Raw genomic sequence first — 18,205 nt, forward strand, 5'->3', positions numbered from 1 at the left:
GAGATGGAATTTTAGTTAAACTGATTTATAAAACCAGATTTAAAAAAAACAGATAAAACTGAGTTTAAATTTTTTAATTAAGAAGGATGTCACAAACTGTTGGTATCAGCACTGACAGAAATATAATTTTAAATTTTCTAATAGGTATATTAAAATAGAAGGAAATAGGAAAAACTAATTTTAGGTCTATTCATTCAACCAAATATAACAATGTATTATTTCAATATGATATCAATACAAAAACATGACTAGTGAGGGGTATATCATTTTTTTATGGATAGCCTTTGAAGTCTTGTGAGCATCTCTCATGAAAACAATATCTCAATTTAGATCCCCCATTTCTAATGCTCATGTGGTCACTGCACTGGACAATGTAAGCCTGTACATTCCTACTAAGGTTTGCAGTCCTCAAAGTCTATATTAATAATAATTCTATGTTCATAGTTGAAACACATCAGTGTACATCCATGATTACCAGTTCTACCTGCTAACTTTAAGAAAGTGAAGAAAGGTTCGTTAGGTTGTGCCTAAAGCTTCTATCATGGACAGCAGCAATTTCACTACCTGTCTGGATCCCCATATGCCATCAAGGACACGGAGGAGCCGAGTAACTGTTACCTTTTTAGTCTGGCCTCAGGCTGCAATAAGTAACAAGCAATAGGATGAGCATTTTTAAACATGTTTTTAAAATCTGTATAATCTTTAAATTTTTCCATCTCAGAAGAATGAGAAAGAAAATTTACCATGTAACTTTTAAGGGAGAAATCAAAAGCAGACGGATCTCCTGGGTATGGCCAGAACACAGGAATTAAAAAATAAAGAAAAGAAAACTAAAAACCCATAAATGGTAATTCTAAAAAGTAAATTAAGCCCTTTGGAGGTACATGCATTACTAATTCAGTTTTAATTATAATGAGAAACATTTCAAGATTTCCTATGAATTTTACTAAAATTACAAAGACCTACTTAGTGCAGCTTCAAGGAAAGTATTTTGAGTACATTTTGAAAGAATAAATAACTTCCCCCCCCCCTTTTTTTTTTTGCCAGTCCTGGGCTTGAGCTCAGGGTCTGAGCACTGTCCTTGGACTTTCTCAAGGCTAGAGCTCTACCACTTGAGCCTCAGCATCACTTCTGGCTTTTTGCTATGTGGTACCGAGGAATTGAACCCGGGTCTTCGTGCATGCTAGGCAAGTACTCTACCACTAGGCCAAACTCCCGGCCCTAACTTCCTCTTTTGTAAAATAAAATGGTAATGGGCAAAAAAAGCAGAGCACAGTACTTGCATCTGAAATAATTTAAATATGTATAGTGTGTATGTATGTATCTTCATTTCATAATTTAGATAAGGCAAAACCAAATGAAGACCAAATAAAAGAGATCAGTAGGTGCTGGGAGTTTGGCCTAGTGGTAGAGTGCTTGCCTAGCATGCATGAAGATTCCTTGGTACCACATATACAGAGAAAAAAAAAAAGCCAGAAATGGTGCTGTGGCTCAAGTGGTAGAGCCCTAGTCTTGAGAAAGCCCAAGGACAGTGCTCAGGCCCCGAATTCAAGCCCCGGGACTGACAAAATAAAATAGGTCAATAATGAAAAGGAAGGAAATTAAGTCCTTTATGGAATCCAGTGATTTTACTCTGTAGGCAAGAGCTGGATGAGGTGGAAAAAGCATGTGGCAAAGCATGTGTGGATGTGGCAGTACAACACAACTTATTTCAGTCTCATAAAAAATAAGATGGGAGCTTCGTGCCTATAATCTCAGCAATTCAGAAGGCTGAGATACGAGGATCACATTTCACTGCTAGCCTGGGCAAGAAAGTTTGTGATTCTTATCTCCAATTAATCATCAAAAAGCTAGAGGTGGAGCTGCAGCTCAAACAGGAGACCAGTGGTGGCCTTGAGCAAAAAAACAAAAACAAAACTCTGGTATAGTGCCCAGGTCCCGAGTTTAAGCCCCAGGACACACACACACACACACACACACACACACACTCTCTCTCTCTCTCTGTGGGGCTAGGAGTAGCTCAGTGACACATTGCTTGCTTAACATGCAAAACAAAATCTTGTGTTTGATCTTCAGATCCACGCACATACAAATTTATGGTAGAAATGCTGTTTTGGAACAATCTGATTAAGTACTAATTACTTCAGATTTATTTTCTGACTACTTTTCCATGCTGCTTAAAGAAAAAATCAATAAAGGTAATTTTGAAACAGAAAAATAGTATTTAAAAGTCAGAACAACTCCTAACTAAAACAATTGGACCACATAATGCCTTCTTTTCTCTAGTTTGACATGCTAACATTTTATAGTCAACCCAAAACATTTAAGATAAATGTGATATTAAACTTAATTCACAAAAATAAAAGCATTCATTAGTTTCTCTTAGGAGGAACTCAGAGAAGGTATCTTTGGGTCTGGCTGGATTCAAAGTAAAACTTACTTGGAGGCCTCAAAACACTTTCAGAGAATTCACTCTGGGATAGGTTTAGTTTTTAGGTAACAGTGAGGAAGGCAAAGGAAAAATCAAGGTCTCCAGCCTTCAAAAGCCAATCTGGGCGGCTGTGAATCCTGTGCTTTGTTTTTCAGATACTGCCAATTAGTATATCATCTACACTACTGCAGCCCAAAGAAACCAGTGGCAGTAAGAACATCACATATACCTTCAGATTCCCCAGAATGAAAAGGAAGGTGTGTTTTTATTTTAAAATGAAAATTATGTGGGAGAAGTAATTGGATAAGGTAGATTTGGAGGCAGACAAATCCTCAAAGTCAATGAAAAAAGCCTTAAGATCAATTTCCTTTGCTTCACAATAGTTCAATTAAATTATTTTCTTGATAAGGAGCAAGTCTTCAATGCCTAATCAAACTGTGCTGGGCTGCTGATAATTAGAATTTAGTTAGGACTACTGAAGTATGAGTACTCAAAACCAAAACTATTTAAAATGACGACTGCATGTGAATCATGGCCAACAATCTTCATCAATTTGTTTCACATTGATGTGTTCCTATTCACTAAACCATATCATCTTCTCACCTTTGTAGTTGATCACTTCATAAAAAATAAATCTGAATTAAACAAAGGACTAGAAATCCATTGTGAGAAAATTAACAAGCAGAAATGGAGAATCAAGGACTGTACTTTTCACTGGTTGCAGCAAACAGATTTCACTTTAAAATACTTACCAAGTAAAGTGTTGGAGAAAGTTCTGTATAGACATTACTTTTTTTTTAACTGAAAGCTGAAAATTACCTCTTTAATAATTAACAAATAATTTTTCTAGCCAGAATTAAACATTTATAGTGTTGACTCATTCTATAAGGGAATAATAATCAGAAACATTAGAACAATGCATTTATTTGTGTTAGTACAAAAGGGACAGGAGCTCTATACCATCATGTATGTTATCCATTCCCAGAATGTGGTGATTTGGAGTAGGAAATTGAAGGGAGGTAAAAAAAAAAAATCATTTATTGTGAGTTTACTTAGCTTTCTTCCTCAAACTATATCCTTAGGAGATTTAATCTTAGCAAAGTGCTGTTTTCCAAGTTCAGCAGATATGACCAACTGAAAATTAATTTAAAAATCACTAATTAATAGGAAAGAAAATTTTTAACTAAGAAGATTAATTCTTATGTAGAAAACATACTTAAGAAAATACACACATCAGCTTGCACACTGTGACTACTTTTGTTTTAATGTAAAATCTAGGTATGTGTGACTGAATGCCTTCATATCCCAAAGCTTACCCACTAGGGGGTAACTGACAGCAGACATGGTACTAGTGAACACTAACCTTACTCACGCTGAGCCTTGCCAAAATTTAGTCCAAAGTGAACACAAATGAATTGAATAACTGAAAGAAATATCCATTAAATTTGCTCTTAGTATGCCATTTCAAAGTTGCATTTTATAAAATGGCATTGTTCTGACAGAATTCACAACAAAAAGCTTCACTTTTCTAGGCTCCTTTCTTCCTTTAAAATAAGATGGGCTGGCCTAGGCTGAAGCTAAGGCCAATTAAGGACCATGGTGTTCCTGCATCCAGTCCTCTACACTTCCTCCATACTTCTCTGTTTCTCATTTCCCTCTCAATTCGAACATCTGGATACAGTCTGGCCATATGGCAGTCTCTTTTCAGAGATAAATGTAGCTCAAGGTGGATGCATAGAATACTTGAATACAAGCTTGAAAGACTGCCTATGCCTTTTGAATACCTACTGTTTAAAACAAATCTCAGAAATAAAGCGTACTTGATATTGAAATAGAGCTTACCTTAGAACCACGCTCATTAAAGATTATTTCTACATCTAGGATTTTGCCAAATTGCTGCAAAGAGAAAAATAAAAGCATTTATTTATGATGAGTTTTTGTTTTGTTGGTCCTGGGTATGGTGAACTTTTTACTCATGTAAAACTTCTTTTTCATTCTTCTTTGAACTAGTATGTATTTAGTGCCCATGTTTCTACATGTCCCAATGTAAGTTTCTGGCTTATCCCTAACACTGAGCTGGGAGCTTGTCACCTTTTCCTTGGATTCAGTGTCCTCATCATGCACATCTCATGTGTGAGAGCCACAGCTGGAAGACAGTAAATCAGTGTTTTTGTGCTGCTTCATGTCTACAGAACTAGTGATTTTTCTAATTGCTCTTCTGTTTTTTTTTTTTTTTTTTTTGGTAAGTCCTGAGGCCTGAACTCAGCCACAGCACCACTTACAGCTTTTTCTGTGAATGTAGAATTTAGGAATCGAATCCAGGACTTCATGCATGCTAGGCAAGCACTCTACCTGTTCTAATTTTTTAAATGTCTTGATTTTAAAATTATATCCTAGTAAAGTAGAATACTGTTGAAGGCTGTCATCCCCCCATTAAAAATTATATAAGTAAATAACATTCATTGTAAAAAAATTACAAAATATGAACAGGGAAAAGAAAAATAGAAAATAAAAATTATCTGCAATACCAGCATTTCAAATTGGTTCATGGCCTTCCAGGTTTTCCTACAGGCCCAGCTAATTTAAATATGTGTGTGTATGTACATACATACACACACACACACACACACACACACACACATATATGTATACATGCAGATTTGATATATGTCTCATCACACCATAATTAGGTAAGGCAAATCTTAATGAAGATCAAAGGGACATACTCTCACATTTCCTAGAGATTGGCTTGAAATCCAAATGAGCTAGGTGCTGCTGAATCGTGGATCACACCTGTAATCCTCACTACTCAGGAAGCTGAGATCTGAGGATCATGGTTCAAAGTCAGCCAGAGCACAAAAGTTCATGAAACTCTTCAATTACTTGCCAGAAAACTGGAAGTGGTGCGGCTCAAATTGTTAAGAACACTAGCCTTGAGCCAGAGTTCAAGCCCCATGACCCACTCCCCGCCACCACCAATTAAAAAAAAAAAAAATCCAAATGAAATACCTAATAGGTACAAGGTTCAGTACTCCATGGGCAATGTGAGCTAGAAAGATACCTGGATATCTACTGTGCATACTTGCCCCTCCAAGTCATAATTAGAGAAGTCTTGTCTCAGAGGCACTGGTGGCTCATGCCTGCAATCCTAGCTACTTTGAAGGCTGAGATCTGAGGAACACAGTTCAAAGACAGCCCAGACAACACAGTTTACATATGTAAAATAACTGGGGTATTTCTTTATTACAATTATCCTCATAGTATGTGTGCCAGGTGGAAGTAGTTCACACCTGTAATCCTAACTACTAGACTATCCAAGAAACTACTCCCGGTGCTGGGCTCAAGTGGCAGAGTGCTAGCCTCACACTACAAAGAGGCTCAGAGACGACGTGCAAACCCTGAATTCAAGCCCCAGAACTGACAAAAAAGTTCTATCTCCATACATAGAATACGTATCTCTCTCCTGAAAGTATTTTAAGACTTTGTTTTACCTTTCAGGTATAAAAATATTCTTACTGTAGAATTCTTTTTTTTAGGGGGGGGGAGGAATTGGTCGTGGGGCTTGAACTTTGGGCCTTGGTGCTCTCCTTGAGCTCTTCAGCCCAAGGCTAGTGCTCTACCACTTAGCGTCACACTACCACTTTACATTTTCTGGTGGTTAACTGGAGATAAGAGTCTCACAGATTTTTGTGCCCAGGCTGGCTTTGAGCTGTGACCCTCAGATCAGTCTCCTGAGTAGCTAGGATTGCAGGCACAAGCTACCAGCGCCTAGCTTGTAGAAACATCAAAGGAACAAATAAATGGAATCATCCTTTATGTCACAAAATATGTTTGATGAAATATCATATAGCCTATAGAAATAGTAACATAGATATGTACTTACTAAGTTGGATTACTGTTTATAGCTCTTGCTAAACTGCAAAAAGTAGAAGCCAAATGCAGAGTATATCTGACAGTCTTATCTCTCAAAGAATGGCCACCTGAGTTTATGACAACCTACAAGGCTAATACCCAGAGCAAAATGGGTGTAGAAAAAAGTTCTTAAGACTGATAACAATATTGATTTCCCTAGGCACCTTACTCACTTCCTTAGAATAATATTTTATTTTAAAATATTAATGATTAATGATATGGTGGATAAAATTCTATTTTAAAATCCATCAAAAGAACCTCAGAGACTTACCCCAAACATTTGCCGGAGGTCAGGATCCCGGAAGCGAAAAGGAATATTAGAGACATGCAGTCGCTTGGGGGTAGATTTACTCTCTGAATTTTCAGTACTTTGTGTCTGTGACTGCTGGCCATCTGTCTGTGCTCCACCGTCTGTCTGCTGAAGAAAATAAGCAATGTTAAAAAAAATAAAAATAATTACTCCTAAGAATTATGTAAAATAACTGGGGTATTTCTTTATTACAATTATCCTCAAAGTATGTGTGCCAGGTGGCAATGGTTCACACCTATAATCCTAATTACTTAGGAAGCTGAGATATGAGGATAGTGGTTCAAAGTCAGTATGTGCAGAAAACTCCTTAAGAATCTTACTCTATTTTAGGTATGAGAACAGGGCTCAAACTTGATACTTGACACGTTTACTAATTGACTAGCATGCTACCAACTGAGCCATGCTTCCAACACACACTCTCACTCTCTCACACACTCTCTCACACTCTCTCTCTCTCTCTCTCTCTCTCTCTCTCTCTCTCTCTCTCTCTCTCTCTCTCTCTCTCTCTCTCTCTCTATTTCTATCTCTATCTCTCTCTCTGTCATGGAACTTGAACTCAGGGTAGCATTGTCCCTGACCTCTTTTGCTCAAGGCTAATGTTCTTCCACTTTAAGCTACAATGTCACTTACAGTTTTTGAGTGGTTTTTGGAGATAGTCTTATGGACTAGGATTACAGGTGTGAATCACCAGTGACAGTACTCCAAACCCTCTTATCTCTAATGAACTATCAAAAAAATGTCCCAAGTCAAACTGTGGCTCAAGTGGTAGAGCGCTACCCTTGAGCAAAATACCATGCCCACGCCCTAAATTTAAGCCCCAGGATCAGCATATACATACACGTACTCACATACACACACACTCATACACATGTATGTACATATATACACATGTATGTGTAGCCCAGCACCATTGGCTCACACCTGTAATCGTAGCTGCTCAGGAGGCTGAGATCTGAGGATCGCGATTCAAAGCCAGCCTGGGCATGAAAGTCTATGAAACTCATCTCCAATTAAGCACCAGAAAAACCAGAAGTGACACTATGGCTTAACTGGTAGAACTCTAGTGTTGAGCTGAAGAGCTCAGGGACAACAACCAGGCCCAGAGTTCAAGACCCACGACTGACCCCCCCCCCAAAAAAAAGTGCATGTTAAAGAAAAAATTATAGTTGTCCATTCAAAGAGGAAAAACCCTAAAATTATTAGATTCTTAGTAAACCTTTCTATATTTGAAACCTTTCTACTTTGAAAACAATGTCTCTTATGCTTGGTTCTGAAGGTCAACAGATCTTTTGATCCATCTTATGCTCTTAAGGAAATAAAAAATAGCATTTTAACCTTCCATTGCCTTTATTCTAGTTTATTACTGCTCAGTTGGCAAAGTGTATGAAGGTATTTATAAACAGGAGAAACACAGTGGTGACAATTTCCCTAAAAACAGAATCAGATTCTTGTTATCTTATTAAATCTACACTATATCTTCTTGTTTTTGTCCCAGCTGACTGTGATATATATGACCCTTCCTCCTGTGGTGAGCAAAGATATAGTTAAGAATCTAATTGCTAGTAAAGGTTAATAATACCATCAACAAAAAACCACTAGATTTGTGCATATTCAAAGTGAAAGTTTGAGTGAGGATACATTTTGAATCACTAATCTCTTTGCAAAATCCCAGATATGTTTATCTAATTTTCCCCCACAAAAATCTTCAAAATAATCACTATGTTCATAAATATTTTTTACAAACACCTAACAGGTGTGATACATTCTAGGTATTGAAAAATACATTTGTTTTGAAGTATTCCTCTGGAAATTTGAGAACCTTATGTTTTTACCATTCTTTGTGAAGTTCATGCCAAGCTGAAAGGCTTGTTGAGCTGACTAAACCATACTCTTCTTCTTCTTTTTTTTTTTTTTTCTTTGCCAGTCTTGGGGCTTGAACTCAGGGCCTGGGCACTGTCCTTGAACACATTTTTGCTCAAGGCTAGTGCTCTGCCACAGTGTCACTTCTGGCCTTTTCTGTGTATGTGGTACCAAGGAATAGAACCCAGGGTTTCATGCATGCTAGGCGGGCACTCTACTACTAGGCTATGCTCCTAGCTCTCAAACCAACATACTTTTAATACTGGAGTAGAACTTGCTGTTCCTATTATCATAGTTAAGGTGGAATAAAATCCCTAGAAAATTCTGTGGATGACATAGGACAAATCTCTTTCTGAATGAGTGATATCAAAACATAAAAAAAGGGAGGGGAAGCTATGAAGCAATGTTCTGAAAAAGTATAAGGGTTTCTAATAGTCAACTGGAACATAATGAAGACAAAACAAAATAAATATGAAACCCACTAAGTTTCAAAAGTAGCATCAAGAACAGTAGATATGCAGTCAAGCAATACGCTTTACTTATAACTAATGCTCAAACCTGGCTCTTACATGTCACAGCTCAATCACATAAAACTCTCCTTCAAACTTTAACAGTACCAGATGTGTTCTGAGCTTTGTCATTCAGGGCTTATTTGTGCTCACTACTAGAGCTCTATTACTTGAGCCACAGTACCACTCCCAGCATTTTTCCTCCTCCTCCTCCTCCTCCTCCTCCTCCTCCTCCTCTTCTCCTCTTAATTATTACAGTTTATTTTTTATTATTATCAGGATAATATATAGAGGGGTTACAATTACGTTCATCAGGTCGTAGGTGCATTACTTCTCACACATTGATAGCCCTTCTCATATTTTTGTCTCTGTTTCCCTCCCCCCGCATCTAGCTTTTTCTGAGAAGTTTATTGGATATAAGAGTCTCACAGACTTTTCTGCCCAGGTTGGCTTTGAACCACAATTCTCAGATTTCAGCTACCTTGAGTAGGATTACAGGCATGTGCCATCGGTGCTAGCTTCAAGAACACTTTTGAGTGGATCTGCTTTTATCTTTTTGCTCTGTCTATGGGCTTATGATGGTGAAGGATGAGCAGAACAACCACCAGCAGCACAGTGCAGTATTATTGCCTTGATTCATGCTCAGGCACCAGTTAGGCTTTAGGACTGATGGTAAAAGTCAATACATGTAGTCAAAATAGCAAATACTGTGCTAGTATTATGGAAATAGTGTGACTAAGTGGGTCTCATGAAACTGCTTTGGGAACTGTCAATGATCTGTAGTCACACTGGAAAAGCACTGCTACATGTAGCCCACTTCCCCAGCCTGCTGGGTATTCATCAAGGAATAGAAGAAGCAGTACCTAAGTCCTAAAAGCATCTCTAAACCAACCACTACAAGGCCCTAATGCAGAGTGCAGTACAGAACATTAAGTGGAGGATTTCTCGGGCTTTGTTCTTCTATTCATTTGATCTACATTGCAACCGATCATCTTCTAGAAGGACAATCAACACACCTCGTTTCCTTGCTCCAAATGAACCATCATAAAGTTCCTGTTTCTCAGCCTGGTACTCACATACTCTTGCCAACTTGTATTCAAGTAACCTTTCTCTCACCTTCCTCCTAAGTCTCAACCATTCAAGAAATTTTTTTTTTTTTTTTTTTTTTTTGCCAATCCTGGGCTTGAGCTCAGGGCCTGAGCACTGTCCTTGGACTTTCTCTAGGCCAGAGCTCTACCACTTGAGCCTCAGCACCACTTCCGGCTTTTTTCTATGTATGTGGTACCGAGGAATCGAACCCGGGTCTTCATGCATGCTAGGCAAGCACTTTAACCACTAGGCCAAACTCCCAGCCCCCTGTTCAAAATTTTGACCAAATGAAAATCCATACTTTTATCCTAAGGCATTCTGATTCTTCCCTTCTCTCCAACTTCTACATTGAGAACTGACTTTCCTTAGCATCACAATCTAGCAAGTCTAAATTCCCATCCTGATAATACAAGGTTAGATCAATACTACTCTTGTACTGTTCCGTCTCTCTCGAAACCACATTTCCAAACACACATATGCACATACATATACAAACATTTTCTCTCCCCCAAATACATAGAAGAGCAGAGAATTCATAATCAGATCCCAATGTACACTTAAAAAATAAGAGCATTTTACATCAGAGATAAATAATTTCTTTTATTCTTCACAGCTTCTTAAAGTTAAGAGGACATGTACTATTTTTCTTTGTAAGTACAGTTCAAAGGATGTTTTATTTTGTTCTCAGCTATTTTTATTTTACCACCAGTGAACTCACAATCTATGAATTCCCATTTTTATCTCAACATTTCTTTGAAAGCTCAAACTGCTTGATGTATAAAATTATACAGTGAACAGTTTTTGATATGGAAGAGGAACATAGTTTGAACTGTGTATGTTTATATTAAGTAGAGCTTGACCTTAACCATACCATTGTTACTAGATATATACCACCTAAATCTGAATCAATGGAAAACAGAGTTATTGAGGATAAAGGTACAGTGAAACATGATAAAATGAATGATTAAAAGAAACAACTTCTGACTTTGATGATCAGTGAATGAATGTTCATATCTTTTTCTTAAATCAAAATGACAACTGAACAAAGTAATCAAAAACATCCATTTCTTGTTTCTGAAAATCAAACACAGATAATAAATAGTAGGAAGAAGGCAGAAGAAACAGAAAATTTACAGCTTTGTCAGCCCTAAGTGGAAAACTTGGTAAGTACCTAATAGAAGAACAGTTTTTCTAGCTTGAAATTGTGGTCTTATGTAGTAGACCAGCCAAAATTATGAAAGGTAGATTCTAGGGGGAAAAGAACCACAGAAGACCTAGACAGGCTTTCCTCATAACCTCAGATGGCCAGCTCTAAACCCACATGGGTAAGGAGAGACCTGAGAGGTCCCAACAGAGTGAAAACCCCAAGGCATACTTGAAAACTGGATGAACTTTCAATGTACTTCTCAATACCCAAGTAGTTGTAGCCAAACCTCTGCCCTACATTAGACTGTGTAGCAAGGACTGATCTATAGGCCAAAAGTGAAACAAAGGAAAAAAAAAATCACTAAACAGAAAAATCAATATCATCGCACTGGGTAAGAGTCAGACTTAAGTATGGTTATACTACCTAAAGTACGTAAGTAAACACTAAGTAAACAATTTTCATTAAAAAATTTATAAGCTATACAAAGAAATAGGAAAGCATAATACAGATTTAAGAAAGCAAGTAGTGACCGGAAATAGACATAGGCCTAGGTGTTGAATAGAGCCTAGGACCTCAAAATAATAAATTCAACTATTCAAACACCTAAAGGAAAATATCATGACATGTAAAAAAAAATTGGGAGGGGAGGGGTCAGTTGTGGGGCTTGAATTCTGGACCTGGACTCTGTCCCTGAGCTTTTTAGCTCAGGGCTAGTGCTCTATCACTTGGCCAAAGAGCCACTTCCAGTTTTCTATGAGATAACAGTCTCCAGGATTTATGTGCCTGGCCTGGCTTTCAACTGCTATCCTCAGATTTCAGCTACCTGAAGCAGCTAGGATTACAGGTGTGAGCCACCCACACTGGCTAGGAAAAAAAAAATTGTTATAGAAACTGTACATGGAAATTCTGCAGTTAAAAAGTATAAATGAAATTCAGATGAACCCATCTGTAGATTTGAGATGGTAAAACAAATAATTAGTGAACTAAAAAACAATGATCAATAGACATTATTCAGTTAGACGCCAAGAGTTTGGCCTAGTGGTAGAGTGCTTGCCTAGCAAGCACGAAGACCCAGGTTCAATTCCTGGGTACCACATACATAGAATAAGCTAGGAGTGGTGCTATGGCTCAAGTAAAAACCCAAAGACAGCACTTAGGCCCTGAGTTCATGCCCCAGGACTGGCCAAAAAAAAAAAAAAAGATTACTTACAGCAATAAGTACATTATTTTTACTATGTCTTAAGTATTTTACATATACATATACACACACTATATTGTCTCTAAGTGTGTATATACACACATATGTGACAATATAGCACATAGTGTGGAGCATGAACTATACTGTAGTGAAGCAGCATATTTTGCCAGAATAATACACACCTCCATAGGTTATATAATCTCTGACCAAGCATGAAGAAAATGCAAAAACACGAGGGTTGGAGATGTGGTTCAGTGGTTGAGTGTTAGCCAAAGAGAAAAAGCTTCAGATCAAGTGTTCAAATCCCAGCCTTGAACAAAGAGGGGGGAAAAAAATAAAATACAAAAACAATACAAATTAAAAACTGTGCATGGTGACACTTGACTAGCATGAGTTATAATTACAGAGAGAGAACACATAAAACAGTTTGAGAGAAGGAACCAGCAAAATATCCAGCACTGTGAAGAAAAACTGGGAAGGCAGAAAAGCAAAAGAACAAGTATATTCAGGCCAGGAGAGAAAAGAATGCTTCTTGAGAGACAGCAGGTGAGACAGAGAAGTTGTGGGATTTTGCATCATGGAGGTTCTTGGAGAGGTAGAAAAGAGCAGATACCCCTAACTTTACTTTTACTACCGTATATAACATACTTAACTTGTATATCATCTATCACTTTCTGACTGAAGGCTCCTAGGCAATGCCTAGGAGATCTAATTCAAGCTCCCTATATTCTGATCACAATGCCTGGAGTAGAAGAGGAGTTACATGTAGGCTATGAAATGGAATGTGATCACTAGATTATTTCAAAGGGGTTTATTTAATTTCAGTGAAGACTTTAATGTGGCATCCTTTTACATCCACCTCCTATGTCACATACCGTGAGAGATCCATTTTGTGTGCTGGGTGAATTGCTGCTCTGTTCTCCGTGGGCTTGTGTGCTCCCATAAAGTGTTAAGTTATGCTCACTGGTCTGGCCGGCATAGTCCTGAGTGTGTGGCACTCCATATTCTGTGGGAATTCCATTCTGCGGAGGTGGTGGAAAAGGGATGGTAGTAAAAGGCTGAACCATTGCGTCAGGAGTTGTTGTTGGCTCCTGGTTACCCTGGAAAAATAAGAGAGAAAAGGAGAGTAAATTTATTTAAATTCTAATTACACATTACTCTGAAGGTGAATACACAAAAGTCTCTGAACCATTATTGTCCCAGGATTGGGGAAAAATTAAGCATACCGTTAGAGATGTACTTATGGAGGCACACATGCACACTCCAACTTGTGCCTATTTGTGGTTATCAGATACTTCCATGACTACATAAAGTTGACCAGATGCCATAGGTAAAAAAAATTTCCTTTCCTGGGCACTAGTAGCATATGCTTATAATCTTAACTATTTGGAAGGCTGAGATCTGATGGATGGCAGCTTCTATTTCCAAAATAATCAAAAAGTAGGGCTGGAGGTATGGCTCAAATGGTAGAACATCAGCCAAGTAAGCAAGCTGAGCAAGTAAAAGGCCCTGAGTTCAAACCTGCATTAAAAAAAAAAAGATCCTTTAAGCCAAGTTAAAAAGAAAAAAAAAAAAATAGCCCAGCGAGGTGGCTCATGCCTGTAATTCTACCTACTCAGGAGGCTGAGATCTAAAGATTGCAGTTCAAAGCCAGTCTGGACACAAAAGTCCATGAGACTCTTTTTTTTTTTTTTTTGCCAGTCCTGGGCTTGAGCTCAAGGCCTGAGCACTGTCCTTGGACTTTCTCAAGGCTAGAGCTCTACCACTTGAGCTTCAGAACGACTTTCAGCTTTTTTTTTTCTATGTATGTAGTACTGAGGAATCGAACCCGGGTCTTCATGCATGCTAGGCAAGCACTTTAACCACTAGGTCAAACTCCCAGCCCCATGAGACTCTTATCTCCAATTAACCACTAGAAAATTGGAAGCAGCACTGTGGCTCAAGGGGTAGGGTGGCAGCCTTGAGCTGAAGAGCTCAGTAACAATGCTCAGGTCCAGAGTTCAAAGCCCTATGAGCAAAAAAAACCAAAAACAAAAACAAAGTTGGAACTAAGCTTGCCTCAAGTGAGAGCGCACTTGCCTAGCATGGTAAAAGAAACCTTGGTTCAATCCCAATACTAGGTGTCTTGGAAATTTCTCTTATTAAAGAAGTTACAAGTGGGGTCTAATTCCTTAGTGACTCTTTTTGTTTTTTTTTTTTTTTGGCCAGTCCTGGGCTTGAGCTCAGGGCCAGAGCACTGTCCTTGGACTTTCTCAAGGTTAGAGCTCTACCACTTGAGCCTCAGCACCACTTTCGGCTTTTTTTTTCCTATGTATGTGGTACCGAGGAATTGAACCCAGGTCTTTGTGCATGCTAGGCAAGCACTCTACCACTAGGCCAAACTCCTGGCCCCCCTTAAAGGCATCACTTCTTCCAAATAAGAAAACAATCATCTCTTCTTTCCTCTCATACCAGTTATCCTTTCTTCTCAGTTTGAGAGGGGATCTCTACCTTTTAAGAGGCAGGAAATTGTTCTTTCTACAGTGTCTTCTAAACATGATCTCCATAATCTTTTGAGTCACCAAGTACAAGCTCAGAATCCTTGAAAAAGATCATATGTTTTTGCTTTTGTTTTTTGGATGCCAGTCCTGGGGCTTGCTTTCTATCTTAATGCTAGCATTCTACCACTTGAGCCACTGCTCTAGTTAGTGCTTTTTGGTAGTTAATTGGAGACAACAAGTCATGATTTCCTGCCTGGGATGGCTTCAAACCATGATACTCAGATGTCAGCTTCCTGAGTAGCTAGGATATATAAAGCATGAGTTACTTGGCTTCCAACTCGTACTATTATTTTTTTTAAAGGAAGGTTTAACCATTATTACAATATCCACTGTGTAAAATGAAACAACAAATTTATAAAGGATGTTTTAAATGAGAAAGATACATGAGTGTAGATCAGAACATTCAATATTCGGTTTTTTTTTTTAAAGATTTATTTATTTATTTATTGCCAGTCCTGGGGCTTGAGCTCAGGGCCTGAGCACTGTCCTTGGACTTTTCTCAAGGCTAGAGTCCTGTAAGTTGAGCCACAGCACCACTTGTAGCTTTTTTCTATGTACATTGTACTGAGGAATTGAACCTGAGTCTTCATGCATGCTAGGTAAGCATTCTACCACTAGGCCAAACTCAGGCCCCAATACTCAATATTCTTAAGATGGCCACCAATCCCACATACCCGTTACAACTTCACAGGCATTTTTACTTGAACTGACAAATGGTTATTAAAATGTATATGAAATTATAATAGAATAGCTAAAATGATTTTCAAAGAGAAGAACAAAAACTGTATACTTTATTGTATATAGAAGGACAACTGGGATGGATGGGATTCTGAAGACCAGAAAACTAAAAAAAAAAAAAAGGAACAAAACAACAGGTTTAGATATTCTTGTTAAGATGGAAAGAAGAGGCTATATGAGTTGGTGTATACCTATAATCCCTACTAAAAAAGATTAGAGAGACACGATCATGTCTTGACCAACAAGTTGGGCATGTTGGTGTGCTTTGTGATCCTAGCTTTGAGAAAGGCAGTAAGTAGAAGGATCTTGACCCAGGCCAACTGCAGGCAAAAATATGAGACTTTAGCCAAAACTGGTTCAAGTGTACCTGTTTAGCAAGGGCAAAGACCTGAGTTCAAAACCTTCCTACTACCAAATAAATGAAACAAAAAATCAACTGGGTTAAAAAAGGTAAGAAAGAAAATGAGTTATTACCACTAATTCCTAATTCAAGTGAGTTATACCTATTAACAAGACAGGCACACACAAAAATACATTGGAAGAAGAAGAGTTGAAAGATGTAACTGAACAACTCACACAAGATGAATTACAAATGGCTCAAACTCAGCAGCAGTCATGGAAACACTATCAGGATCAGTCCATTTTTCTTGTTATCAAAATAAGCAAGGAATTTTAATATAGTTGTATTGAGGTATAATGGTCAGGCATTAAAGTACACACTTATTTACATTGTCCAATTAAATTAGATGTTTTGACACATACACAAGTATTGTCATGACATCACCATGATCAAGACAGGAAATATATCTGCCCAATCTCCGCAGGTTTTCTGATGCACCTAAAAGCCCATTCTACTTTTCAACAAAATCTACAAATGATAATGTTTTTAATAGCAAAGGTAATGACAAAGCCATATAAGCAACAAGTAATTCATGCTAATGCAGTGAATTACTGTGCTGCTTGCTCATCACCACCACCACCACCATCACTACCACAACCCCAAGCTCAAGTAGCTTATCTAGAGAAAAACAGTTCTGGTTCTCTGCTTAAAAGTTATATTATCAAAACCCAAAACCCTCAAAACACTGTCTCCAGGGTTGAAGTATCAGCTCTACTTGCAACTAAGGATTGCTATACATAAAAATCTTCCCTTTAGCTATTAAGGGAATAATAAAGCAATTATTATTATTTTTTTGCCAGTCCTGGGGCTTGAACTCAGGGTCTAATTACTGTCCTAAGGCATTCTCAAGGCTAGAGTTCTATCACTTGAGCCACACTACGATTTCCGGCTTTTTCTATGTATGTGGTACCAAGGAATTGAACCCAGGTCTTTGTGCATTCTAGGCAAGAACTCTACCACTACGCCAAATTCCTGGCCCAAAACATTAAATTTTTTTACCCAAACATTTCTCAGGAAAAAGCCTCTTTTTGTCACCAACACTATGTAACTTATTTTCATTATCTCTAGGCCAGGTTATAATTTCAGATGTATATGATTTTTTTTCCATAGATATTTTGGGATTCCTGGGAGAAGAAAAGTAATTCTTTCCCGTTTCCTGCCAATTATTTGGTTGGTGCTTGACCTATCCCTGTTTGCTGTAGGAAACACACACAGGAATCTCAGGTCTGAACACAGATGTCAAAAAGGAAAGAACCAAATTCAGGTAGATTAGAGAAGCAACAGAGAAGGAATAGCTAAGGGTCTGTAGATGTATGTCCTTTACACCTATATATCACCTCTCGGAAGTTCTTTGGTGGGGCCTACTAAACAGCTGGTAGCAATACTTTCAAGTTAGCATTCACAAAACCAAGGAGACTTGTCTTGGGCTCTTACTCCTGGCTTTGACTTCTGCCTCCATTCTGTACCCTAACCTGCTGGGAATACGACTATGGCACATAGCACAGTTAGAATTCTCCCACCGGGGCAATCTTGACCCAACTGGCTCAGTCAAGTGAATAAACACATCAATTAGCAATAGGAGATGGGGAAACAGGTAAAAACATTTTCTATGATCCATATGAAGCCCAGGCCTTGCATACTTTGCTCAAAAGCAAGCCAGGCTAGGTGAGACTGTCTTCCTAGAAAGGAAATGTATAACTCTATTAGGTCAAGAACACTTTATGTGTAGAAATGTTTTGTTATTTACAGCAATGCTGTAAACTTTTTACGTTAAAATATAACAACAATTATCTGTATACACTAAAAATGAACTCTGATAAAGAGTGGCTTCATTTTGACTCACTATGCAGTATCTGAGTATTTCCCCAAATATGCTATTACTGAAAAAAATCTCAAATGGTTTGAGTTCTATTAAAATTGTAGCTGCATTCCAAAGTTCGAAGTTTAGAAGCAAAGTACAATAGATGAATCCACCTATGTGTTTACATCAAAATGTTTTATTATTAATAGTAAAAAGCTAATAAGTAGCTTATTTCACATGAGAAAACCAATCATGAACTTTCTCTTGGAG

General features: G+C 38.0%; 1 protein-coding gene across 18 annotated transcripts in view; it reads right to left on the minus strand.

The window, feature by feature from the left end:
• The window catches only part of Rbfox2 (RNA binding fox-1 homolog 2), a 232,279-nt gene that overhangs the window by 37,927 nt on the left and 176,147 nt on the right, over positions 1-18,205 (minus strand). For 13 of the 18 annotated variants that reach the window (XM_090328613.1, XM_090328608.1, XM_090328615.1 and 10 more), the window contains 3 exons: positions 13,332-13,556; positions 6,615-6,761; positions 4,274-4,327 (listed from right to left, as the gene is read on the minus strand). In XM_090328613.1, coding sequence (XP_090184739.1) covers positions 4,274-4,327; positions 6,615-6,761; positions 13,332-13,556 — 426 coding nt within the window. The remainder of the gene's footprint in view (positions 1-4,273; positions 4,328-6,614; positions 6,762-13,331; positions 13,557-18,205) is intronic. The other 5 variants (XM_090328617.1, XM_090328609.1, XM_090328621.1 and 2 more) reach the window with 1 other exon arrangement.

This window comes from Megascapheus bottae, chromosome 2 (genome assembly GCF_031878675.1).
Source record: "Megascapheus bottae isolate mThoBot1 chromosome 2, mThoBot2.hap1, whole genome shotgun sequence".
Taxonomy (NCBI): domain Eukaryota; kingdom Metazoa; phylum Chordata; class Mammalia; order Rodentia; family Geomyidae; genus Megascapheus; species Megascapheus bottae.